This window comes from Pantherophis guttatus, chromosome 1 (assembly GCF_059756535.1).
Source record: "Pantherophis guttatus breed Tessera chromosome 1, ASM5975653v1, whole genome shotgun sequence".
NCBI lineage: Eukaryota > Metazoa > Chordata > Lepidosauria > Squamata > Colubridae > Pantherophis > Pantherophis guttatus.
In genome coordinates this window covers 192069039-192096653 of record NC_142063.1, presented here as the reverse complement: position 1 = coordinate 192096653, position 27615 = coordinate 192069039, and the positions used below count along the sequence as shown (strand labels likewise).

The 27615-nt window shown below is 36.8% G+C and overlaps 1 protein-coding gene across 13 annotated transcripts in view; it reads left to right on the top strand.

The window, feature by feature from the left end:
* The window catches only part of WDPCP (WD repeat containing planar cell polarity effector), a 201271-nt gene that overhangs the window by 128302 nt on the left and 45354 nt on the right, over nt 1-27615 (top strand). For 12 of the 13 annotated variants that reach the window (XM_034432467.3, XM_034432462.3, XM_087886501.1 and 9 more), the window contains 2 exons: nt 6077-6140; nt 26735-26837. In XM_034432467.3, the coding sequence (XP_034288358.2) occupies nt 6077-6140; nt 26735-26837 (167 nt within the window). Of the gene's footprint in view, nt 1-6076; nt 6141-10919; nt 11051-26734; nt 26838-27615 lie in introns of those variants that run through there. The other variant, XM_060689354.2, reaches the window with a different exon arrangement.

Genomic DNA, 27615 nt, shown 5'->3' with positions numbered 1-27615 from the left:
AGGAGAATCCAAGACCTCAGTGCCTTCCGTCGCGCCCTTAAAACCCATTTATTTAAACAAGCTGGGCTGGCTTAAGATGAAATTTTTAACTGTTTTTAAATGTTTTAAACGTTTTTAATTGGTAAATGAGTTTTAATTGGGCCAAATTTATATATCTTTTAATTGTTTTTAATATTTGTTCTGCATGTTTTTTTAATCTGGCTGTACACCGCCCTGAGTCCTCAGGGAGAAGGGCGGTATAGAAATCCAATATAAAATAAAAAATAAAATAAATAAGTGATATACTTAGGGGAGTGGAGGAAATGGATAGAGTGGAATAAATGTTAAATGTTAAATGTTAAACTAGATTTTATGGGGAAGGCCGCTTTGAAATGTTATAGTAATATATATAGAAGATTAAATGTTAAAGTAGGACTTATTGTATAGTCTTAAAGTGGAAGGTGGTTTTGAATTGTTGTAATAATATATAGATATAAGTTTGGGAGAGGAGAAAAAGGGCAGATTATTGCCAAATTGGGAGTTATAATACTATTATGTTAAATTAGAAGTTATTCTATAATGTTATAGTATAATGTTTTTTTTTTCCCTTTTCTGAAATGTATGGATAAAGGGGGATGTTATAATATTAATAATATTTTTAGTAAGTAAAGGTCAGTATTTAGAGGAGGGAGTAAGTAATCTGTTATGAATTAGGTTTTTTGTTACGAAGAAGTCACAGGGGGGGATGGGTGGGGAGGGGGGGTTAGGGAGGGGGAGGGGGAGGGGAAAAAAAGGGGGGGAAATTTGTATTTGAAAACTTTTTCAATAAAAAAAAAAAGATCAGTTGCAATTACTGAAATGAATACATTACCCATGATAAATTATTTGTTGGAAATGATTCGTATTATAGTCTCAGAGACATTTGCAAGAATGACAAGGAATTTGTCAACAAATTTATATGGAGTGGGAAAAGACACAGATTAAACTAAAAATGTTATAAGTTTCAAAAGATGATGATCTTGCTCTTCCAAATTTTAAGATATAGCAAAAAGCATGTTTGTTGTCATGGATAACAGAGTGGATAAAATTCTCTAACAGCAAAATGTGAAAACTGGAAGGAGTCAGCCTAATTAATGGACCTCATAGTATATGTGGTATAAAAGCACAAAGGAGGATAAAAATTTAAAAACAAATTATCCCAAAGTTTATTTTAAAAAATGGAATTTTACCAAGAAAATAATAAGCCTAACAATTTCAACATTAGTTTTTCCTTCAAATGCCTTCCATGTTGGAGATAATTACAGTAAGAAAAAATTAATTACCAACGCAGACATGATTCACTCTGATCCAAGGAATAGATTAAAGACACAGTAAGAAATATTTTGTGAAGGCTGCAAATATATCATAGCTGGAAGGATACAATCTAACCTTAAGAATGAGGGAGAGACATTTTTTTAAAAAGGCTAAATTTGAAATGTATCTACAAATAATTATCATTTATCAAGGTGCACTCCACAACAGGGTAGACTCTTACTTAGATACAATGCAGAAACAGAACAAATAGCTGGATGAGAAAATGGAAACAAAATGTCAAAGACACGATCAGTACACAGCAATGGGAATAATTATGGATCAAATCCATAAAATTTACTCCAAGCTATAGCTTAAAATAAAATTGGTACAAAGTGTTTTACACTTGTACGCAATCCATCAATAATCTCTCAGATTGATAAATGATACAATAATAAATGTTGGAAAATAACATTTTACAGACAGTCCTCCGCTTACAGCCACAATTGATCCTGGAATCTTGATCACTGAGCAAAGCAGTCAAAATCTTGCAGCATGCTGGGGGATTGGACCTCAAATCCAACATCCCCTCTCCTTGCAACCTTCCCTGTCTGCTTCCCCATTGACTTTATGGAGAAGCCGGCACAGAAGAATGCAGATGGTGATCACATGATCTCAGGGCACTTGGCAACTGATAGTAAATGTGAAGAGGTTGACAAGAACCTGAAATGCAGTCATGTGACTGGGGAAGGCTAGTACAATGCTTTATGATGGTCAGAAGTATGTTATGTTAAGTGCCTGTTCTGAGCCCATTATGACTGCAAAAGGTCATTAAATGACCGTTATAAGTCAAGGACTACCTGTACTACACAGGTAAAGAAAACTCAAAAATATTAAATCAAAATACACATAATGCAGTGCAGAAAATTTTGGAAAGTAAATTGGAAATAAAATCACAATATTTCTTATTAGGTATAAAGCCCTCAAGTATCAAATATAAATTTTGCCCCGTGGTGAAAAAAAATACAGTTCTGATAATATCTGATTGGGAACTTAAACTTGGAGAATATGCAGCAATGGCAAAATTAACTGTATATATCCACAACTGAAGTTTAAACAAATGGAAAGCAAGAATAGCATGTGTGAGAATAAATGGAAGGTTTAGCAAATAGCTCAGCACTATAAAACAAGAAGTAAAAAACAAGGGTGTTTTAATATTTGTTTGACTGTTTATTATGGACAGATTTGTGATAAAAATGTGATGATATAACATTAAGTACTGGTTAACAATGTGATGTGGTTTTGCATGTACGTTTGTATGTAGATGATACTATGCTACTGGCTGACAAGCTGAATGGTATTTGGTTAATGTTAGATTGTAAGATACAATGAAAATTATGAGTCTGAAAATTAATGTATCAAAGATTAAGTTAATTGTGTTTGACAGCTTCAATTGGTGCAGAATGCAGCAATATGAGTAGTAAGCAGCATTGGTTACTCAGCATACATAATACCACAACTTTGTGATCTGTTGCCAGTGTCTCAGGACCAGGTTACTTGGAGTTGGTTCTACCCCTCAGAACAAGCACGGCAAAATAGGCATACTTCATGCCCTGTTAGCTAAAGGAATTCTGTTTAGTAAGGACCAGAATTAAACTGTTATAATATTGCAAAATATAGTTAATGAAACTTCATTTTTCATTTTGTACCTCCATAAATGTTGTTTCTGACCCAACAATTGCTAATAGAATTTATAAGGAAAGCGTTTCTTATGAATAATTATATTATGCTTAAGAAATGGGCTAGATGCCTAGAAACTGAATGAAAGAGTAAAGTATTAAATTGAAATATTAAACAGAATTGCTGAATGAAAAATGATCATGTAAGCCTTGAAATAAATGTCTGGGAGATATAGTTGTTTTTACCTATTTGCATCACTTATTTATAGGCTTAGATATAATTGCTTGTTGTTAAAATGCTCGAATTAAATTCAGTTGCATGTGCATTTTAAAGTTTGAAGAAATTAGAAGTTCATTTTATTCCACTTAATTACATGTTTTTTCCAATATTCATTATTCTCATTGTCTTCCTTTGGAAGGATTTAAAAATATCTTTTGCAGTAATACATCATCCTTCATTTGATTTCTTTATGAGGCAGGTTCTGAGAGTTCTTCATTTCTAAAGAAATGTTTGTAAATCATAACTGTGGCATAGCTCTTCTCCCACAGATGATTTTTTTAAAACTGCATTCTTACTGAAGAGAAGCAAGGGAAGAAATATAGCAGTTTTCCTTTTTATCAGTCCAGCACAAGAAATTTACTTACACGGCCAATGAGCATGACTAAGACAGCTTATTGGTAGTTACTAGTTAATAAAAATATTTTTGACTCTTAGTATGATTTTCTTCTACATTTAAGTAGAATATCAATCAGTATTTCATGAAAATTTCATTATTACTTTATTAGGCTTGTGCTTATTTTATTTTATTGGTGTTACATTAATTTGGTTTTTTTCCTTCAAAAAGCTTGGCCAGTAACGAAAAAGCAGATGGAAAAGTGACAAGAACTGGCAAGGTTCTGATTTAGCCACAGTGAACCTTAGATTGTACTGTATGAATTATCAGAATTTTGTTTGCCTTAAAGGAAAAGGGTGGAATAGACCATGAGCAAAACGAAAAACATGGTAAAGCCAGGAGGATTAACTCCACAACGAGAAATTCCCATACTCGGTTATCTAGAAAAAAAAAAAAAATACAGTATGCATAAAAAAAACTTGCTTGAGTAGAATTGGATGGAATGGAAGAAAATTTGAAATATAGTAGTATCTGAAAATATCACTAAGCAATGCAATCATAAAGCATGATGTCACATGATTGCATTGCTTAGTGACAGCAATCCTGCCAGTTTACTGCTTCATTAAGAGAGCATTGAGGATTGTTAGACAAGGATCTTCTTGCAACTTCCTACCAGCTTCCAACAAGCAAAGTCAATGGGGAAGCTAGAAGGGAAGGTCTCAAGTCACTCCTGTAAATTGCTCCCACTCCCTTGGCATTTTCTCCTGAGGACTCCAGCTATGGAGTACCAGATTGTAGGAATCTGGTACTCTGTAGCACATGCCTGCCTGTGCTGACGTGGTCACCAGCAATCACTCCTGCACCAGCACCAGCTATCCCTGGCTCTACCATGCTGATACTATGCCAACTGGTGCACCTTGCCTCACCTGGCAGCAGCTGGACTTGCCATGCCTCGGCAGCTTTTTACCTGCCCACTAGCCTGCTTGGGAGCTGCTTGGGACTTTCAACTTCCCGCTTATTTTTTTGTATGTTCCGAGAAGCAACCAGCATGATCTTCTGACCAAAAGGGTCCAAATCCAGTTAATTTCAATTAGCTGACCCTTAAGATGTCAATGTGTAATAAATTCATTTCATCTTTCACTCTGTTGAGCTTTTTCATGTTTGTGTTTCTTATGTTCCATATTGCCACTTTTGTTCTCTTTGCAGCTTTGGGTTTTCTTTTCTTAGAGGTAATATCAGAAACTAGGCATCCTGCAGACTTTTACCTTGCCATGTCATAAATATCATTAGCACCATTATCACTTATAACCTTTCATTTAGTGTTCGAAGTTACAACAGCACTGAAAAAAGTGACTTATGACCCTTTTTCACATTTTCAACCATTGCAGCATCCCGTGGTCACGTGATTAAAATTTGGATACTTGGCAACTGGCCTGTATTTATTATGGTTGCAGTGTCCCAGGGTCATATGATTACCTTTTGCAACCTTCTGACAAGCAAAGTCAGTGGGGAAGTCAGATTCACCTAATATCCATAATACTAACTTAACAACTGCAGTGGTTCACTTAACAACTGTGACAAAAGGTTGTAAAATGGAATAAAACGTAACAACTGTCTTGCTTAGCCATAGAAATTTTGGGGTCATTTGTGGTTGTAAGTTGAGTGTAGCTTGTACACTGTAGCTTGTTGAGTGTCATCCAATCTCAAGGGTCCATCTTCCGTAATTATATTGTCATTCACTTTATCTTGTCTGCCCATGCGGCTTTTTTGGTAAAATTCAGAAGTGTTCTACCATACTCTTCTATTGCACACTTTGAAAATAGGCTTTTTTTGTTCTCATTAAAGTGAACCAACATAATTTTCCTGTATTACTTCTTCTTACTATATGTCGGTGTCTGCTTTAGCTGAGCATCTACGAAGACTTTCATACATGTTGAAACACAATGGCAAGAGTTCTGGGAGAATATATCATAAATAGAACTGTATCTCTTTCACTTTGCAAAAATATTTCACTGTAGAGAAGTGCTGTGGTTTTATGTTGAATACAAATCTGTCCTGCTTATTTTATGAAGAGTAGTAACTTTTGGTGGAAAAATGATCAGAGATAGAGGTGATGGGGTTCTAAGGCTCTTTGTTTGCCCTGAAGCTTGCTTACATTCACTTACAATGTAAAAAGAGGTGAATTTGGAATCAGACATCAATGTGTAGGGTACCTCCCTTCCCTTGTCTCTTACTCTTGTCTTGATTTGATGGGGGCGGGGAGACTTTGAGTCAATTTCGATTCCTGGCAACTCCCTGGACACATCCCTGCACTTTTCATGGCAAAATTTCAAAAGTGGTTTGCCCTTGCCTATTTTCTAGGATGAAGAGAGAAAGTGAGTGGCCCAAGACCACCCTGCTGACCCTAGTCCCCAAAGTGGGACTAGAATTCATGGCTGTGGTTACATATTTGTGTCTGCTACATGTAATTAATACCATATATTTCAATAATTTTTGTTTCTGTTCATTCTATAGGCACCAAAGATTTGAAAAGGCCTTTCTGCTAGCAGTTGATATAGGTGCCCGTGACTTATTTATGGTAAGTTATGCTTGAAGAATTTTCAGTACTATTGCTGCTATTGGATGAATTTTGATACTTTTGAGGCACATTAACCAGGACTGAAGTAATCTATAATATTTTTAAAGTATAAACTTATAGTTCATAAGATAGTGACAGTTCTAAGATCAAACAATGATCTGTAACAATCATTCTCAACGTCTATGGAGATCCTCGGTCATCCAGGTCATGGTTGTCCCAAAGATGCTTTTTTTTTCCCATATTTTTTTTTTAAAAAAAACATAAACATAAAATACATCTTTTAAGAACAAAGTCTTGATCCAGTCATGTATAGGTACATTCGCTTAAAATTGTTTAACAATTCTTTCCGGCATTTCTTCCATTATATCTTTTAGCATAAAAATCAAAACACGAATTTTTAACAAATATTCTAACATCTTAATCTAAATATTTACCTTATTATTTTATCACCACAAATCTTAATTTCCAAATAAACACAACTCTATTTTTATTTCCATTTATAAATCAAATTTCCATCTATCCTCCTTCATCCCTAGACCCATTTCATCAAATCTTTAAATCTTAAGCTCTATTAACTTACACTTAATTTTCTTAAACTTATCATCTATTACACTTTTCATTTTACACAGAATCATTTCATACTCATCTCACTTTATTTTAATTATCTTCCAACTTATTCTTCTTCCCCCCCATATCTATTATTTTAATCCAGCATTTCCAGCATTTTCATATTTGAACTAATATCCAGCATATTCTCCTCTCCTTATCTCCAGCTATTATTTGGTTAATTCCCAGCATATTTTATTTTGGCTTTTTTCCAGCATATTCTCCTCCATATCTCCAGCTATTGTTTGGCTGATTCTCAGCATATTTTGTTTTGGCTGTTTTCCAGCATATTCTCCTCCATACCTCCAACTATCATTTGGCTGATTCCCAGCATATTTTATTTTACCTATTTTCCAGCATATTCCTCTCTATTTTACTATCACACCCCCCCAAAAAAAAGAGAGAGAGAAGAAGAAAAAAGAAAAGAGAAACGGAAAAAAAATCCATCTCCATCTATTATTTTAGCTGATTCCCAGCATATAACTATTTCCAACATATTCATTAAGCATTTTCTTAATTTTACTATTTATCTCTGTGTAATCCCCATTTTATTTTGCCTTCCACGTATATCTTAGTTGATCATATTTAATCATATTATCATTCTCAACTTTATCTGCAATATAACATTGAAATTTAACTCTTACATCAAACATTTCCCCCTATATATCAATAAAATTTCTTGGATTCTTCTCATATTCATTTTATCAATACTATCCACCTTTACATTATTTTTAATTTTAATCACATTTTCATATTTTCTATCCTTATACATTTATAAACACCTCCTTTTTATAATTAATATTAATCTAAGCATTACATTTCCATTTTTAATCAAACTATTTTTATATTCTTTTATATATATTTTATTTCTTCATTTCCTTGTCTATCAATATTTAATCCATTTCAAATTGATCTCTAATTTAGTTCTCAAAGTGTCATTTAAACTCTTTTTGTTACTTCTTTTTCAATATAAAGTATATCAACTTTCCTCCTTTTGTTCCTGAGCCATTTTCTTTTGTTCCTACGCCAATTAGTAACAGTTATAAAAGTTCCGTTGTATTTCCTCTTTCTTTCCACCGAAAAGGCCATCTGTAGACAAAGAAAAAGCCTCCAACACCAAAGTCATTTGTAGTTTCAATATTGGTAGTTTCAAAGTATTCCACAGCAACCAGCAAGTTACATTGTTTCTTTTTTGAGGCAGGTGTTACTTTGCAATCCACACTTTCGCTTAGTCACGCCGGTATCCATTTTATTACACTTCTTTAACAATCCAAATTGACTCTCTTCTTCTTTTGAGTTTTAAAAGTATTGAATCCGTACCTTTTTCTTTAAAGTCCAATTCTAATTTTAAAAAGTTTTTTCCAATCTTATTCAACATGCCTCGATGTTTAATTGTTCCAATTAGATCTATCCCAAAATACTTTTCTAGCGGGTCTTTCCTTCCTGGAATTATTTTTCAAAATCTTCAATGCCCCTCTAATCCACAGCCACTGTTTTAAGGCTAGGGGTCTTACAAATACCAATCATTGCTCTTGCGTTATTATAAGCCTAGGTTGGAGTCACTCACCCGGCTTCAAAGAGCTTCGTTCTTTCAGTCTTTCCTCCTGCTCATCTCTTAGTTCAGTTTCTCCCAGCTTCGTGGCAGCCGCATGGCTGCCGTCCCCCGCTGCCGACTCACAGAGGGTTCCCTCTGACCTCCAAGGAACTTTTTTTTTTTTCCAATTTCTATACCGCCCTTCTCCCTGAGGACTCAGGGCGGTGTACAGCCAGAATTAAAAACATGCAGTACAAATATTAAAAAACAATTAAAAGATATATAAATTTGGCCCAATTAAAAAACACTACCAATTAAAACATTTAAAAAATTTCTTCTTAAGCCAACCCGGCTTGCTGGAAAAAATGGGTTTTAAGGGCACGGCGGAAGGCACTGAGGTCTTGGATTCTCCTTATCTCTGGGGGCAACTGATTCCAGAGGGTAGGTGCCCCCACAGAGGAGGCCCTCCCCCTGGGGGTCACCAGCCTGCACTGTTTGGCTGATGGCACCCCGAGGTGGCCCTCTCTGTGGGAGCGCACGGGTCGATGGGAGGTCGTTCGTAGCAGCAGGCGGCCTCGAAGATAGCTAGGCCCTATGCCATGGAGTGCTTGCCTGTTCCTCTCAGTCTTCTGAGGCGCCCCTCTCCTTCCCCTGTCCATAGACCCATTGGCGGCGGTTCGGCAGTTGGGGTTTTCACGGGACTCATCAGAGCCCGCTATTTCCCCGACTGTCTCGCCGGTACGTCAAACCGGAAGTCCCAAAGATGCTTTTTTGAAGAGGCCCCTGGACGTTCTGGTTTTTCTTTGAAGACGTTTCACTTCTCATCCAAGAAGCTTCTTCAGCTCTGACTGGATGGTGGGAGAATTGAAGGATTTATACTCTTTGCAGACAGCTGGTCATTTGCATTCTTTTAGCAGATCATTAAGGTCACCTGGAGGTTTATCTGTGTCATCAGGGTCACCTGAGTGGTGCAAATTGGTGTGGAGCCTTCTTGGAATTGTTGAAAGGACTGTGTTGTAGATTGAAGATAGATGATGTTGTATCCCTCCCCCTCTGTTGAGAGAGGACTGTTCAATTTTGACATAGATGGCTTCTTTAACCCCTCTTTCAAACCAAGAGTCCTCTGTCCAAAATATGGACTTTGTTGTCATCAAAAGAGTGGTCTGTGTCTTTTAAATGCAGATGGACTGCTGAATCTAGTCCTGATGTGTTTGTTCTCCTATGTTGTGTCATGCCTTTATGAAGTGGTTGTTTTGTTTCCCCAATGTGCAGACCTGCACATGGAAGAAGTATAAATCCTTCCATTCTCCCACCATCCTGTCAGAGCTGAAGAAGCTTCTTGGATGGGAAGCAAAATGTCTTCAAAGAAAAACTAGAAACTAGAAAGTTTTGAAGTTGCCTCTTCAAAAAAACCTCTTTGGGACAATCATTCTCAACAAAGTTTCTCAATTCTTATATATTATCACATATAATAATTGCCTAGTGATAAACATGGTGTGAATGAGCACCATGGTGTAATACTATAATTTTGTATTAGTTGTATAAAATCTGAACCATTGTCATTTCTACCTTGGGTTCTGATGGTTAAGTATTGGACAATAGAAATACAATCCATTTCCTTTGCTCTGGGCTTCTTAAAAGTATTTGATACCATTAGTTATATAATTGTATTCTAGAAAATCCTGTTGAGTAAGTCTGGAAAGCAAACTCCATTTCTAGATTTTGGTATTCATATCACTAGTTGCCTTGGATTCACATTGGTTGGAGTAAATGCCAGATCCATTTGTAATTGCTAAGTTTCTTCATGACTTAGTTATAGATAGCAGACAGCTGGAATGTATTATTGAAATCTGGTTAGGCAAGGGCAATGCTATCATCCTCTTGGAGATCTGCCCTCTGGGTTTTTGGTTCCACAGTAACCCAAAGATAGGCAAAGGAATGGCATTATATTTACATGCATTCTGTTGATTGGTTGGCATATAGTGATTTGAGCTCTTTATAAATTATCTGAAGTAGCATATCTTAATGTGTCAATCCTAGTGTGCTCATTGGTTTTTTAAGGAATTTCAGGAGATCAGATAGAGAATTGAAGTTCACAACATTAGTAGAAGACTGACTAAATACAGATACAAGCTCAGGCTTGAGCCTACACTGTGATGATGAAAAGTGATATATCATTACTCCTCCCTTATTGCATTAGTAAACTATTGACCAGTGATTTTATTTAGGATTGTAGAAAGGAGAACACAAATAGGCCACCCTTTGGGCTTCTGTCACTATTTTGTTCAGCTTTCTGCCAATAAATTACTTGGATTTGCTGAGATCCTGGTTCCCTGTGGTCAGAGTTCATAGTGGTGACAGCAGCAGTAACCCACCATGTTATCTGAGGCTTCTTTTGATCAGTGGTCTCTGAAAAAATAGATTGATTCCTTTCTAGCATGGGTACCCTCTCTTGTATATTTGATCCATGCTCTTTCCAGTAGCAGATAGGATGTAACAAACTAGATGCAGGAGTAGTCAGTGCTTCAGTTTGGGAGAGGTTATAATATGATTACACATTGCTCTGTCTTGAAAAGACACTCTGGATCCAGCTATATTTGATAACTATTGCTTGGTCTGTTCCCTTTTTGAATTAACAGAATAATAGGAGTTTGGAGGTCTTCTAGTCCAATCACCTGCTCAAGCAAGAGACCCTATACCATTTCAGACAAGTGGTTATACAATCTCCTCTTAAAAACCTCCAGTGATGGAGCATCCACAACTTCCAAAGGCAAACGGATTCACTGATTAATTGTTCTGTCAGGAAATTTCTCCTTATTTCTAGGTTGGATCTCTTCTTGATTAGTTTCCATCTATTGCTTCTTATTCTGCCTTCAGGTGTTTTGGGGAATAAGTAAACCCCCTCTTCTTTGTGGCAGCTCCTTAGATACTGGAACACTCCCATAATTTCATCCCTAGTCCTTCTTTTCATTAAACTATACATATCCAATTCTCAGTGGTGTACCGTATTTTTCGGAGTATAAGGCGCACCAGAGTATAAGACGCACCTTAATTTTGGGGGAGGAAAACAAGAAAAAAAGAATTCTGCCTCTTCCTACCAGCATCAGGATCAGCGGTGTCCTCACTTCCATTTGGATTTTGATAACACGTAGCACAGATCTTGTTATCAGTTTAAAACAAATCCTATCTATTTAACTGGTCTGGGTAGGGTGGGGTGGGGGATGATTTTCATGGGGGCAGTTATCTCAGGAGGTTAAGTAGAAGTCTGCTGCTATAAGGGGTGGGGATCTCCAGTCCTTGCACAAGTTATGAAGGCAGCTGTCAGAACTGCTGGCCAGGAAGGAAGAGAAAGTGAGACTGCAGAAAAGGAGAAGGAGGGTGGGCGGCTTTGCGGATTGCTTCAGAGAATTGGGGAGGAAAAAGAGCATTGCCTCCATGCATTGCGTTTTCCGGCGTTTTTCTCTCCAGTTCCCCGAAGCAATTTGCAAAGCCACGCATCCTCTTCCTCCTTTTCTACAGTCTTACTTTCTCTTCCCTCCTGGCCAGATCCGTCTCCCGGGCCAGGAGCAGAAGCTGACCGCTCTCAACCTGGGTTGTCTGGAAAAGGGACAGGCTGGGTGGCGAGCACCTTGCTTTACACCTCTCATGCAGACGAACCCACTTCACAAGAGCATAGTCTCCATGCATCGTGTTTTCTGGCGTTTTCCTCCCCGATTCCTTGATGCAATTTGTACAGCCGCGTGCCCTCATGAAAATGCGGCGGTGGCAGTTTTCAGCAGGTTCCAAGCAGCACCCTAACCATTTCCGCCATCTCCCAGCGTGCAACATTGCTCATTTTTGGCAATGTGAGGATCCCCACTGCCTGAAACTGCCGGAAAATGCGATGCACAGAGGCCGACAACCTCCCAAGGGTGGGGGCCAACGGGTGGGTGGGGCTACATTCGGAGTATAAAACGCACCCAGATTTTCACCCCCTTTTGGGGGGGTAAAACGGTTCATCTTATACTCCGAAAAATATGGTAATTCAAATTTTTTTACTACTGGTTCTGTGGGCATGGCTTGGTGGCCATGGTGTGGCTTGGTGGGCGTCGCTTGGTGGGCATGGCAGGGGAAGGATATTGCAAAATCTCCATTCCCACCCACTCTGGGACCAGTTAGAGGTGGTATTTGCCGGTTCTCTGAATTATTCAAAATTTCCACTACCGGTTCTCCGAACTACTCAAAATTTCCACTACCAGTTCTCCAGAACCTGTCAGAACCTGCTAGACTTCACCCCTGCAATTCCTGCAACTGTTCTTCATATGTTTTAGCCTCCAGTCCCCTAATCAGCATCATTGCTCTTCTCTACACTCTTTTTAGAGTCTCAACATCTTTTTTTTTATATTGTAGCGATCAAAACTGGATGCAATATTCTGAGTGTGATCTTATCAAGGCATTATAAAGTAGTGTTAACACTTCATGTGATCTTGAGTATTCTTCTGTTAATGCAGCCTAGGACTGCATTAGCTTTTTTGATAGCTGCAGCACACTGCTAACTCATATTTACGCTGCTGTCCAGTAGGAAGAGGGCTGTCAAGTGAATGGAGGGATACAATTACAAAACGCACTAAAGGAAACTATTTTGCTTCTGAAATTCAACAATGACAAAAATGATAAAATGTTTTAGAAGAATTATCTGTAATACCCAAGAAAGTAGACTTTTTGGGTAAGCCAAATAAAACAGATGACAGTGATGTCATTAATGTTGTGATAAATCATTATCATTATTTAAATCTGAAAATTGGAATCCATGGATATTAATTGATTCAATTTATTTTGACCAAGGATCAGAGACACACACTCCCCAAAGATAAAATAAGATTTAAATTGTCCACAATTGGAACTTTTCTGTAAGTGACCATATGAGCCTATTATTTAGCAGAACATATGGATATCAATAGTTGCTGTGTCAAATTTTGTAGCATTATCTGTAGCAACAACAAAGTTGCTTCATCTAATAAAAGAAGGTAATTTAAAATTCTTCCAATTGACCTGTAAGTAGTAATGAAAGACAGGATTTCTTTTGCTATCATAAATTGAACAATATAGCAACACACATGAAATTGATGTGATAGCACTTAAGCTGTGGGGAAATAATTTAATAATAATCATAAATGGGCATGATTCAGATCTGGCCATTCCACTATAGATCACTTTATAGTTTTATGTCCTCTGATTAAGAAAAATAGAGTGGTAAACCTAAATTCTGCTGTATCTGAAAGAAAATATGCTTATTTTAAAGCATTAACTTCTTTAGTATGACAAACCAGGGAACATAGCCACATTTTACCATTTTATCCTATTGAACTTATACCATCTTTGAGTGTAGTATTTTCATTGGCCTCATAATGGTTATTGAAATAATCAATTGCTTTGGATCTTAAAAGAGATTATCAATCATTCATTCTTTCAGGTGAGGTTTTGATAGTATAATCTAAAAGCTATCATAAGTACACAGGCAATCCAGCCCTGCATAAGGAAGCTTTTTTGCTATCTTCAAGTTGATGATACAAGTCTAGTGCAACTTAGAAATAGTTTATGTTAAGTCCTTACTGAGTCAGTGAACTGGACAAACACATGTAGAACTTATGAAATCAGTGGAAGCATTGAAAAAAATCCACTGGAAAGAATATCTAATACCGCACTCTCTTGGTTAAACCCTTAAGTTTTGGTAAGATAATAATCTTAAATAAGAATTTAATAATATTCTGACACAGGTGGAAATTTTTCATCACATTTCACATATTAGATTTCTATAATTGACATTTGAGAAGTCAATAACTGCAGTGAGGTATTTACACGTTATCCTTCTGTAACCTCTGTTGAAGACAATTTGCAACCAGAATAAAAGTAACTCAATTCTTAAGTGACCCTATATTCAAGCCCTCTGGGAAGCTCTTTTCTTAAAAGATTTCTGCAGCAGAATGGACAATTAAGTTTAATGGACAATGGCAGTTTTACAGTCTCCTAGCTCATTGCTGTAGATCTGCAGGAGATTTTATTGTTTCTGAAGGAAAAACAATGGAGGAAACCTTAGAGAGTTACATTAACTCAGCTCTTTTGCATAATTAAGACATTCTGTTTAAATTAAGCCTTGACACTAACTGCTTATATAATTTATTCTATTATGCTACTTGCCTTGTTAGTTTGATCTTAATATTTAATTTCTGTGTTCAATTGCACAATTACATTCTCTTTTTATAGTTTTTGAAAATTCCTAATTATACAAAAAGAAATTGCATGAATCTTTTAATACTTTTCAGTATAACGTTCTAATCATCCAGCTTATTCCATCTAATTAGAAAGATATGTGTACTGTGATAAATTTTCTCAATTAAGCATGCTTTAAAAGAACCTTAAAAGAACCTTCTGAAAGTACCCTCTGAAATATTTCTGAGAAAGTATGTATATGATACAGATACCAGAAATGTATGTGTGTATATGTGTGGTCCTTTTTACACTTTTTAGAAAATCCTTTTTCTTTCCTTGTGGCTTTATAAATTTATTATATATTCATAGATATTCTTGTGGCTATTTGGGAGTAACTGTATAGAAGCGCGTTCTCAGAAATGAATTTGTATACATTAAATAGACATACATTCCCAGGCAAGTGGGAGTCTTTTTTGTTTTTGTTTTTTAAATACAGAGGATCCAAATATGAAGTGCAATTGGTACACTTTGCAAACTTTCTTCCATGATGTGGCTTGGATAACACAGCTCCTTTCTAGATAATGTTCAACAATCCCAGTTTCATATTTATAGTTCCATGTAGTAATGATTAGTCCCTTTCTAGATATAGTAATTGAAGTGTTTGTGTCTATGGTTCAGAACCACAATTCAGTTAGCTACTGAGGATTCAATGCCTATTTTCTATGCCAACTAATAAGGAAGATTTGCCCTGCTCTTCAACTGACTCTTTAGGAAATAGTGCCTCTGGCCAATTGATACTTTTTACCTATACAGATGAAAATATAATGATTCTGTCACTCTGCCTGTCACTACTTTCCATAAATGGTAAACTATTATGTTGAGCATTCAACAAAGAATGTCCTATGCCAGTGATGGCTAACCTTTTTGCCATCGCGTGCCAAAAGCGGGGGGAGTGTGGTGGGGTCACACGCACGCATGCCCACATCCGTAATTCTATGCACCCCCCCATGCTCCCCCCCACTTTTGGCATGCGATGGCACGGTAGGCCCGTTTTTTGCTCTTCCCAGGCTCCAGAGCCTTTCTAGGAGCCTGGGGAGGGCAAAAACAGCCTCCTCCCCCGAGGCCCTCCCGAGGCCAGAAACAGTGTGTTTCCTGACTTCTGATGGCCCCGGAAGGCCCGAAAATCAGCTGGCTGGCGCATGCATGCGTGCCAGAGCTGAGCTCGCGTGCCGACCAATATGGCTCCGCATGACACCTGTGGCACCCGTGCCATAGGTTCGCCATCACGGTCCTATGCCATAATTTCTGAAAACACAGAAGGAAATCCTGAATCACTAGATGTCTTTTTCTATGCTTGGAATAAAGATCTTCTATACAGGTACATTAGTTCTCATTCAGAGCAAAAGTCTGAAGCACTTGCCTCATATAACTGTGCCTTCAATTCAAATCATTCCTTGCTATTTGAGGCAGTTATTGTTTTCAACTCTCCTCTATTTATACAGGAGGATTTACTTTTCTTGCACCAGTGGACAAATATTCTCTCTTTCAATTTTATCCTGTTATAAAGAAAGAGGTATTTATATTCATTCCCTTTCAAGTGGATGACTATATTGTTTGTTCGTTGTTTTTACTCTTGGAAGGAACTGTTTCACTCACAGGGTTTTTTGTTAAAGGGAAAATAGGAGGAGGAAGGTGTGTTGGATACGTTCACTGCCTTAAGATATTTATAAAAATAATAAAGGTGGGATATAAATATAAATAAGGAAGTAATCTCTTTGAAATACTTTCATTCCTTAACATAAAAGGGATTTTCGTTTTCTTGTTAACATGTATATCTTGTGGCCCCTTTTGCCTATCACAGTCAGGTAAGCGACAGCTCTGCTTTTTTCCATCTCTTCTCAAATAATTTTGGAGGAGCTTTTGAACATTTAACTACCAATTAAATCTTGACTAGTTCTTCAAAACCTCTTCTGGTTTTTTTTTCCCTTATATAACTTCAAATAAGTTCTAGCCATTCTTACTTTTAAATCCGATTCCTTTAGCTTGGTGCATCATTGAATCATGTGCTAAATTAAACTAAACTATTTTACACTTTCATAAGAACAAGAAAATTTACACACTCTCACACACATTTCTTTCTTTCTTTCTTTCTTTCTTTCTTTCTTTCTTTCTTTCTTTCTTTCTTTCTTTCTTTCTTTCTTTCCTACCAACCAATTGTCTTACTAATATCTCACTGGAAGGAAATAAACCATTTGTTAAGCTCTGTTGGCTACAATTCAATAGATGCATAACAGCTGTGTAGCAAGCAGAAAGTCCGCAGGTGAAGCAGGCCATTCTTGATCTTCTGAAATACAAATAAACAAACAAACAAATAGATAAATGTCTCTACAGAATTTTTTCAACCTAGCTTTAGAGAGTAAAAAAATTGACAAATTAAATAGTGGCTTCTTTAAAACATCAGCAACAAAAATCTTGTTTTAGATATGCAGTGCTTTAAAAGAATTAAGTTACATTTTAATAACAAATACATGCATACCAAAATACAAATGTAGTTGAAGTAGGATTGAAATATTTCAGGCTGCATATATGTAAAATCTGAGCATTAAGTGTAAAATTATGTAGATTAGTCTACCAATACAATTGGATACTATAAAAAGATAACGTAGCCCCAGTTTCTAAGGTTCTTAAATCTTACCCTGTAAAATGACTCTAGAATTTTGACAAAGGTTTTGGATACACATCTGAATCAATATCAAGTACAAGCCTGTTAAGACTAGTTACCTTCTTTGTTGAATCCAGTAGAAGTAATCCTTGAGTTATGACCATAATAAGAGTGCCTGCCTATTAGGGTCAAAAATTGGGACAATGTTAAATGAACTGCCTCAAGTAACAACCAGCCATCCTTGCTCTCCCCAGTGCACTTGTTAAACAAATGAACAAGTTGTTAAGTAGAGCTCAGGGGGGTGGAAGATCCTGGGAGGCCTAATCTCAAGACCACCCCCATCCCATGATACCCCATACGGCACCCATACCCTTGGGTGCCTCTCATGCCGGCCTGCCACAAGCTGTCTCTCTTGCCAGAGAGAAGCAATGGAGAAGGAAAACCCTGCCTTTCCCAATTTTGTCCCTGTCCTTCCTTCTGCCAAGATGCCCTGCTTTCTAGGGCAAAAAAAAAAAAAAGAGCTCCCTGGCCTTTCAAAGCTTTCTGCACTGATCTGCTGGAAATTGGTGCAAACCTCCTCTGTGACTTACTAAGCTTTGAGAAGCCGGCCCTTGTATAAAAGGTGGCAGCTTCAGGACAAGCTTCTCAAAACCTTTCCCTTGCTTAACTCCTCCTTCCCCTAGAAAGCCACATTTCCTCAATAAACAACAACAACAACAACAAAAAAAAACCTGGCAGGGACAGACTTATTGATCAGGCAGTCAGACAAACAGCTTAAGCTTAGAAAGACCCAGTATCCTCTATTTTGTTGATTAAACTCGTGTTGGAGCCCATCGTCAGGGAACTTCTCTCTAGCAGAGTGTGTGCTTCTAGCAGGCGCACATTCTGCTAGAGAGAAGTTCCCTAAGGATGGGCTCCGGCATGAGGATTTTAAAAGGAATAAGATGGGAGAGCAGAGGTGGAAAGTTTAGTTTTAGCACCTATTTGGGACAGTTGGAAAAGATCAATAAAAGGGCCTTGACAATTCTTTCAGACCTTTTTACACCAATCAGCTGGCTGCTGTTCAGCCAGCTGCAAACCTCTCCTGCCTCTAACAAACTTTGGGAAGCTGCATAAAAGGTGGCAGTTTCAGGATGAGCTTCCCAAAACCTTTCCCTTGTTTAATCCCCTCCCTCCCTCCTTCTCTTCCTGAGAAAGCCACATTTCTTAAATAAAACAAAAAAGGCTGGGAGGGCACTGCAGCATCTCCACAGTATGTTGTAAGGGTGAATGACTGCAGAGCCACTGCAGCTGTGATAACTTTGAAACAGACCCGTATGTAATGTTGGGCTTTCGCTCATAACTTTGAACCATCGTTAAGTGACCTGTCATTTCTGGTGGACTATCTGGAGTATTCTTACTCTAACAGAATGGTATCCACCAATAAATTGGATTCATACACTGTCACTCTTTTCAAAATATGCAACTCCAGGAGCATGGTAGATTCTCTAAGGCAGATTATATGGGAGATGGAGGGAGAAGGAGAATGTATAGAAACTGCAGAATACCCTTGCAAAATTTCTGTCAGTAGTGTTCAGTGTAATCTTTAAAATGTAAATGGAAGACTAGGAATGAAGGCACCCTTGAGTTTGTAAACTGCTGTGAGAACTTCCTGAAGAATGGAGTAAAAATACTGCAAACACAATTGTGTTTGCACAATTGTTCCAAGAGAGTGCCTGAGGTGAGCTTTTAATCAAGAATCAACTGTCACTCTTGTGACAGTTCTATTAAGTGTTGTAGTATATTGCTGATTCTCCTCGAAGTGCGTAAATATGAGAATAATACAATAACTGTAATACTATTGTAGGCAACTCCTCTTAAAGGGGTTTTTCAGGTAATGGTCTTCAATACAAATAAAAACTATTGCATAAAGTACCATATCACATATAAATGAAACAATATTTATTAGTTTGTATAAAATTCAAAAATGAATTAAATGAATGGATGTCATCTATTTTTACTGTGCCAAAGCAGCTAATCTTATATATCAGGGGTCCCCCTACTCCCAGGCCGCAAACCGTTAGGAACCGGGCCATGCAAGTGTGTGAAGCTTCATCTGCACATGTTTGGGATCTAGTTAGCATGCAAAACCATGCCCCCACCAGTGCATGGAAAAAAAATTTCCACAGATCCAAGTGCCATAAAGGTTGGGGACCACTGTTATATATGACAGCAAACATCAAGCATTATTAAAGTTGTTCATTTTAAATCCTTTTGTAGTGGGGTCCATCTTTTCAAGCCATCAGTTTGAAAGGGCAACTAATGTTCTGTTATAAATAGGGCAGACCCAAGGACTGACACTTGAATAAAGGTCTTATGTGATGATCCAAGCAGTATAGATATAATTCTGAAAAATTCTTGGAATTTTGCATGGATAGGTGCAAGATTTGATTCTTCAAAATCAATACTGGTTTAGTTTATGTGGTAAATAAAATATAATTATGTAAAGGAAAATATTAGGAACTTTTCTAATTCCTTTATATTCGTAACATAAAAATAGTTATGCTACTTTAATACAATTTGCATCTACATCATAAATATTCATAAATGGCACCATTTTGGTGTAGAAAATGTGATTTTGAAAGTTCATTTGAAAATAATATGTATGAATTTTAACAAATTGTTTAATATAAATAATAGAGAAAATTATAGCATACTGTACCACATGGATCATAATTTATACATTGTATACATATAAATATAGATCACTAGTTTTTATTGTGCAATGATTATAACCACAGCTTAGTGCAGGGGAATACAATGTACTCCCTTGTATACTGCTTCCGTAGCCTCCAAAATTCCCAGAAATTGTGCTGCTAAATTTTGGAAGCAAATTGTCATTCTTCAGCATTATATTTGTCTACATAGTTGTTAAAGAATCTAATGAGTTCTTAACAAAGAAGTATATAATCAAAGAAGAAAAGGTATATAACCATAAATAACCTTTATTTGGTAGTGCTTTATATATTTTAAAAAACTAAGCAGAAAATTCACTTTTTAAAAATATTTTCAAGTACATTAAAATGTTTTCAAGTACAGCCAGTTATGAAAATTTGGCATCGTGAGTTTAATCTGAAAATCCTTTTAATTCATTTGTATCAGATGAACATACTACTAAGTACGTAATAAAAACGAGATTCACAATTACGGTATTACCTCAGCTGGATTGATAGTATAAGCTTTTATCCCTTTAAGAAGTTCCTCAGGGCTCTCCTTTTTTGACAACGTTATTAGGATTATGGACAGAGGAAGTATAATATTGATGGCAAATTTTTACTAGTTCTTACTTCTTTGCCTCCAGACAGACATTCTTCTAAAACCACACCTGTTTCAAGTGTTCTAGGCACCTTCAAATTCCCAGGAGTTTTAAAAGAGTTGTATGCCTTCATCTTTTAACTTCTGCTAAGGCTGGGGTTCCTTGAGCCTTAGGTTTGCATTTCTAACCATTTAAACATTTATATTCATCAGGGATGACTCATATTTCTTACACCATTCTGTTTTTACCTGAAGTTACCGATTTGTAATATCATCAGAGAATAAAAACAAGTTTTACAAGTTTACTCCAATTATGGTTGCATATACTTAGGAAGGAATTAGTTGGGATGCTTTACTTTGAAAACACCACAGAGAGAGACATAAATCTTTCTTGAGTGGTGTGCATAAATGCTGACATTCGAAACTATTCATATTATTCAGAGTGCTTCTGTTACAATAATAGTAACACAAAAAGAGGAGAATTTGAATAAATTAATAAATGAATCCTGTATTAAAGCCAAAGGCCAATCACTTACAACAGCCAACTAGCACTTACAGATAGTAAACAGTGAAAGAAATAGTACTATAAAAGCAATAGTAGATTATGCTGAACATGCCGCTGTGCCATTTTTTTCATAGATAGTGGCAGGCTGCCTATCTCAAAGCAAATAGGTAAGCAGGTTAATTCATCCAGGTGGCCTAAACTTTGCTAACAGGAACATAATAAGTGTATTGTGTAACTCCCTATAAAATCTGCAGTATACCAGGACATGCCCAACTGTTTTGACCATACCTGAGATACAGGGACAGTTGTGCTTCTTATAGGAAGGTTTAAAGAAAAAGCTTTGTAGTGATACAGATATATTTTTCTTATAGAAGAAAAATGCTTCACAAAAAGATTTATATTTTTTGTTTCATTGTCAGAATTACAAAGTAATAGACTGATTTGTAATTATGCAATAACATTACTGAATAATTATACCAGATGTTCTAAAACAGATTTCCTGGGATCAAGTTAGGAGGAAATTTGAAGATTAGCACTGTGCCTCTTCTACTTCTTGCAGAATGCCAATGTCCTACAATGGAAGGACAGTACATTTTAGTTGAAGATATTTCTGGAGAATACTCACTGCAAGCTGGACATGCTCAACTTTGCCCTTCTCTCTTCTTCTGATGCTCATTATATGGTTTTTTAAAATGTGATTTGTGTGCTTATTCATAAAGGGATAGTATCACATGAATTCTGTGTACACTTCACTAACACTAACCTACTTGGCACTCTTACAGAATGAGTACAATATCCTCCCTCCTTCCAATATCAAAAGAAGTTTAATATTTTCTAGTGCACATACCAATGCTAATATTCAACTGCATTTAACTTATGAATATTCAGTGGACAGATAAATGAACTCAGTGAAGTATGATTATATTTCTCTTGCAATACAAATAGTGTTGCTGTGCATTATGATCCAACTTCAGTCAAATGTGATTAACATAAGCAAGAAACAATAAGGATGTGAGCAAGCAAATTTAAAAAATTAAACTAGAATGAAAAATAAAGTTAAAGTATATAAAATATAACTGTACATTTGAATTTGGAAAAAAAACCCAAATGAGACAAAAAAACACAAGAATGGGTAGATTAATTGGTTTTCCTGATATAGCTTCACTTTAATTAGATGCTTTTTGATCTGTTTTGTGTTAAACAGCTTGATGTTATAAATAAAGTAATTCATTGAATTACTGGAATTATAAATTTATTTTGTGTTATTAGAAGGCCATCTGACTCCGAAAGTGATTCTGGATAGATTACATGGTTAAAAAAAGAAGAGAAAAACAATTAAAAAAAAGAGGAACATACTGTATATGCCCAGATAAAGTCATCCAATACCTGACAATATCTTACCAAAAACGTTAGGGCTCAACAAATAGCCAAATCCTAGCCCTGGAGCTATATATAAAAAATAAGTAATATAATAAGTATATTCCTTTATCTCTAGCCCAATGATATATGAGAAGTAGAGTTAGTCCTTGACTTACAACAATTCATTTAGCAACCATTTGAAGTTACAATGGCCCTGAAAAAAAGTGATTTATGATCAGTCATCACATTAATGGCTGTTTCAGCATCCCCACAGTCACATGATCAAAATTCAGATGCTTGGCAACCTGCATATATTTATGATGTTTACTGTATGCCAGAATCCTGTGATCACTGTTTGCAACCTTCTCAGCAGGCTTCCAACAAGTAAAGTCAATGGGGAGAAGCCTTTGTTTTCAGATTACATGTAGGAAAATACTACCGTGTTTCCTCGAAACTAGGACATGTCCGGATAATATTGGGCTTTCGAGCACATGCGCTAAAATAAGCCCCCCCAAAAAATAACCCCGCCAAAATACTTAGACGCATGCACAGCTGCCGCGCAAACAACACGACGTGAGAAAGAAGCAGATTGGTTTTCCGTTAGTGGAAAAAGCTGGGACAGAAGGCCACACAGTGAGTTGCAGCCAACCCTTTCCAATCTGCTTCTTTGTATCTCTTGGGTTCAGTTCATGCGGCCTGGATATTGAAGGCTGGGGGGAAATTTCACTCTGTTGTTGGGTTCAGGGCTGAGAGGGTGGGCAGTGCTTTAAGGCCACTTGTGCAGCTGAAGCAAGAAATACCTCATCCCACGTCCTCCCCTCCCGGTTAAAGAATGAAGTTAGGGGGAGAGAGAAAAGTGAGGAGGAAAAAATAGTCGCCTCCCAAATCTCCAAAGGTTGTGGAGTTGAGATCTGGCTAAATGGTCAGTGCCCATTACCAAACAAAAGTGGACAGGAGGATATTCACTCCTGTTGCTTCTCTCCCTGTCTGTCTCTCTGCCTGTCTTCTCCGCCGTGTCTTACATGACTTCCAGCTCCTGCCATGCCGGGCAAGGGGAGTCCCATCTCACTCCATGAATCTCGCTTCTCTGCCACCCCACCCCTCCTGACCTGCCACACCCCCTTGCCGGCCAAGATTGGCAAGCCAGATTTGGGAAGCTAAACACATTGCCGTCGTCTGGGAGGAGAAGAATGTCAGAAATGGGCTCTCTCATAGCGCCTCCTCTCTCTCTTATTCTCCCGAGTGGCAGTGGCGCATCCGGCTCACCACTAAGAGAAGGAGCGAGCGAGCTAGGATTTGCAGGAGCGGCCTCCACGAGGCCATTCCACGTGGATGACAGAGGCGTGTGGGGCATGTTCCCCCCTTTGCCCCCCCGCCTCGCCTCCTCACCTCGTGCTGTTTGCACAGGAAGTAACGAAAAGCTGCCACGATTGCTGGAGGCAGTGGCCTGAGCAGCACTGGCAAAGCAGCCAGTCAGTTTAGGGATAAGATCCCTGATAATAAGGCCCTGTCTTATTTTTGGGAAAACATGGTAGGAATGTAGTAGTTAAAAGCATAAGAATCTGCCTTCTGGCTGATTTTAAACTACAGTTTCCAGCAGCACAAGGAAGTACCACCAAGAAATACTAGAAGCAATAGGTCAGCAATATTTTGGAGGACCAGGCTCTTCATTCTAGAGTAAAGACTTGTTATTGACATCTGAGTCCTTCAGAAAATCTAAAGTATATTTTCCTTTATTCCAAAAAATCTTAGCATTCATGCTGTGGTTTCATTAATGTCCATGAAAAGATACTTTAATAAGCTTTCACTTCATCCTCTCAGTATTGATATCTGTGTTGAAATTCTTCCTGTATGCACAGCAGAATGTAAACTACTACTGGTTCCTCTGTTTTTATGTTCCAAGCTGAGCAAAATAGAAGCCCCTGAATAAGAAGGATAAGTAAACTTGTTGTTGAAAAAGTGATTTTGATACTAAGAAGGCAACAATAGCTACACACAATCCTTGAATAGTTTGTATTGGCCCTTTTAGGTAATTTAAAGGAAGTAGCATTTGTTGGATCTACTTTAAATGCAAATGCTTATTAAATTTATTATTATTAAAGTATAACTGCAAATATAAGTCTATAGCAGATATGTCTATGATAGCTACAATTTAAGAAATCAATCAGGATACTGTATTTTTCGGAATATAAGACACACCAAAGTATAAGACACACCTTAGTTTTTGGAGAGGAAAATAAGAAAAAAGCTGATTGGCAGGTGGATTGGGCTCCCAGAATACCCCCAATCAGCTGTTCCCAGAGGTGAATTTTAGCAACAGGTTCCTTGGTTGTGAGCTCTGTGCCTTGCTTTTTTTTTTTTCCCTGCCTCTGAAACTTCTGAAACAGCTTCTGGAAAAAAGCCTCTGTCTGAAGCTCTGTTTGGGGGCTTCTTTTCTGAAGCTTCGTTTATGTTAGTTTTCAGTTTGAATTGATACAAAGAGCAGTAGTGAACTTTTGAACTGTTCAGATGAAAATAGAAGTTTTGGTGATCTTGGGTTGTCTCAATTTTGTATAGAATGAAAATAATAATAATAATCCTTCAACAGAGGTAGGGAAACATAAATAAAAGATATGGAAAAAGTTATAAGTATTCCATTCTAGTCTGGTGTAATGTTTAAGGCTACAAACCTGGAGCCTGTGAGTTCTAGTCCTGCCTTAGGCCCAAAGCCAGCTGAGTGATTTGGTTCAATCACTCTCTCTCAACCTTAAAAAGGCGGCCAGTGACATGCCATTTCTGAAAAATGTTGCCAAGAACATCTGAATATGTACACGCATATATAAATAAATTGTGTTACTTAATATGAAATAGATAACCACATGGAGGAATTTAAATGTGGGACAAGACCCTGTAGTTGGAAGTGTTGTTTAGTAAGAAAGATAAAAAAATATTAATAAATCCACTGAAAAGAGGAGATTGGTATAACAAGAAATGGCTTTTTTTAAAAAAATATATTTTTATTATAATTTTCTTTTTCAAAATTCTAATACACAATCGAACAGACAGTGTCATTCCCCCCCCCCCCAAAAAGACAGGTTGGATTAATTATTCATTTAAACGCTACATTATATGTATGTATGTATGTGTGTGTGTGTGTGTGTATGTATACACACACACACACACACACACATATGCAAGTCTTGGCGTATTCAGGTCTTTTCCCGTGTAAGATTGAGAGTATCTTGGCAACATTTCGACGAGGTCCCACTCGTCATCTTCAGGTTGGTGCCTTCAGCTTCGTGCCTGTGCAAGCAAAGCGTGATTGGAGCTGCTGTCTCTCGATAAATACTGGTGGGGAGGTGTGGGCTGCTGGCTTTGTTGCTGTGAGCAGGTTGATTGCCTGTGTTATTACATCTTTTTTTTTTTTTTATTTGATTTATATGCCGCCCTTCTCCGGAGACTCAGGGCGGCTTACAATGCGTTAAGCAATAGCCTTCATCCTTTTGTATATTTTATACAAAGTCAGCTTATTGCCCCCACAAACTGGGTCCTCAATTTACCTACCTTAGAAAGGATGGAAGGCTGAGTCGACCTTGAGCCTGGTAAGATTCGAACCTGCAGTAATTGCAGGCAGCTGTGTTAATAACAGGGTGCTTTAAACCACTGTACTACCAAGGCTCTTTATCTTTATCTTGATTGGTTGATGGAGTTGATGTTTGCAGATTAGTCGGTTGTTTCGTAACATCCTGTGTGGGTGAGGTCCTTGATGTGTGTCCACATCACCCACACACAATACATAATACGTAATTTTTTTAAAAAAATATTGCCTTCAAAATAAAAGCAATGCAGTTGTATTACATGCATGATGTACATTTATTGTCCTCACAGAGGTCTGATAGGGACAGCCAAAAAGAGAGATGTGGCCTGGGGAGTGTAAAATGCTGATTTGGTCTGATTTAGAATATAAAATGAAATTTCCCAAGCTACTTATGCCTCTAATTTCAGACTCAGACTCAAATAAACAAAGTAAAAAATCCAGATTGGAAACATTCAGGAATAAAAAGGCAAACAAAGTTATAAATATTTATTAGGATATCACAAATCATTAGGAAATGTTAGGAAAAATATACCTTCATTATATACCTTCATGTTTCCTTTATACTGAGATATTTGCCAAAGCTTTGGTTTTTACAATAGGTCTAAGCTGTTTATTAAAAGTTTAGTTGTACCACAGGATTGAATACCTCTATTCTTTCTGTTAATGGCTACTGCTTCATTCATTACTAAGTAAAGAAATTCAAGTTGGATTATAAACCTGCATTTCCAAACACAGAGAAAATTATAAATATAGTCTCATCATTTCTAACTCTGTATCTGATAGAAGGAATAAAGAACCTTTCAAATTCTTCTTTGTTACCTGCCCAAGATTCATTTTAGATTAATCTTATTTTGCTTTATTTCTAAAGGACATCCATTACTTTGCACTAGATAAGGGTGAATTGGCACTAGCTGAAGTGGCAAAGAAAAAAGCTAACAACATTGACACAGAATCAATAACTACTGGAGTTGGTAAGAATGAACACTGTTTTTAAAAATGGCTTTTTGTTTAAATCAATACTTGTTCTTGTATCACTGTCATGTTATACTTGTAGTAAGGATATAGGCTAATTGGAATTGTTTTTGGTTGGCATTTTTATGAAGAAAGGAAAGCATACAGAAACAGCCTTTAGATACACAAGTGACAATGGTAGCATTTTAGAAGTCCTCAAAGGCATAACACTTCTTGACAAAATAAAACAAATGTAACAAATTATATTGAATGTTGAAAACAAAAAACTAGATCTTGACATTTATATTGACAGTTATGTATTATATTCAAAGAGATATCTTCAAATGTTTTTTACAGACATTTCCTTTAATATATTAGATCTACTACCCTCTGATTTGCAGATTATTTTATTCTAAAATATATGTGTCAGTTCATACATCAACCTCTTTAAATAATTATCAATGTTCTTAATGCATTTATATTTTGATACAGATTGATAAATCTCAAATATCTCCATTTCTTGAGATTTATAATTTATAACAAATATGTAACAGATGTACAGTTTGTGTATATCAGAAATATAAAGGAAGTCCTGGCTTCAGGAATACACATTTTGCTTTGCTTTTCAATCTTCTGTTTTTGAAAATATGTGTAAATGCTCAATTGTTAAATGCAAGATATTAAAATACCTTATATATTTTATTATATAAAATTGGAGACCATAAATGTATTTATGGGGCAAACATTGCATTCTCAGGATAAATGTGTTATTTTGGTCAAAGCAAATTTGTTTGGGAA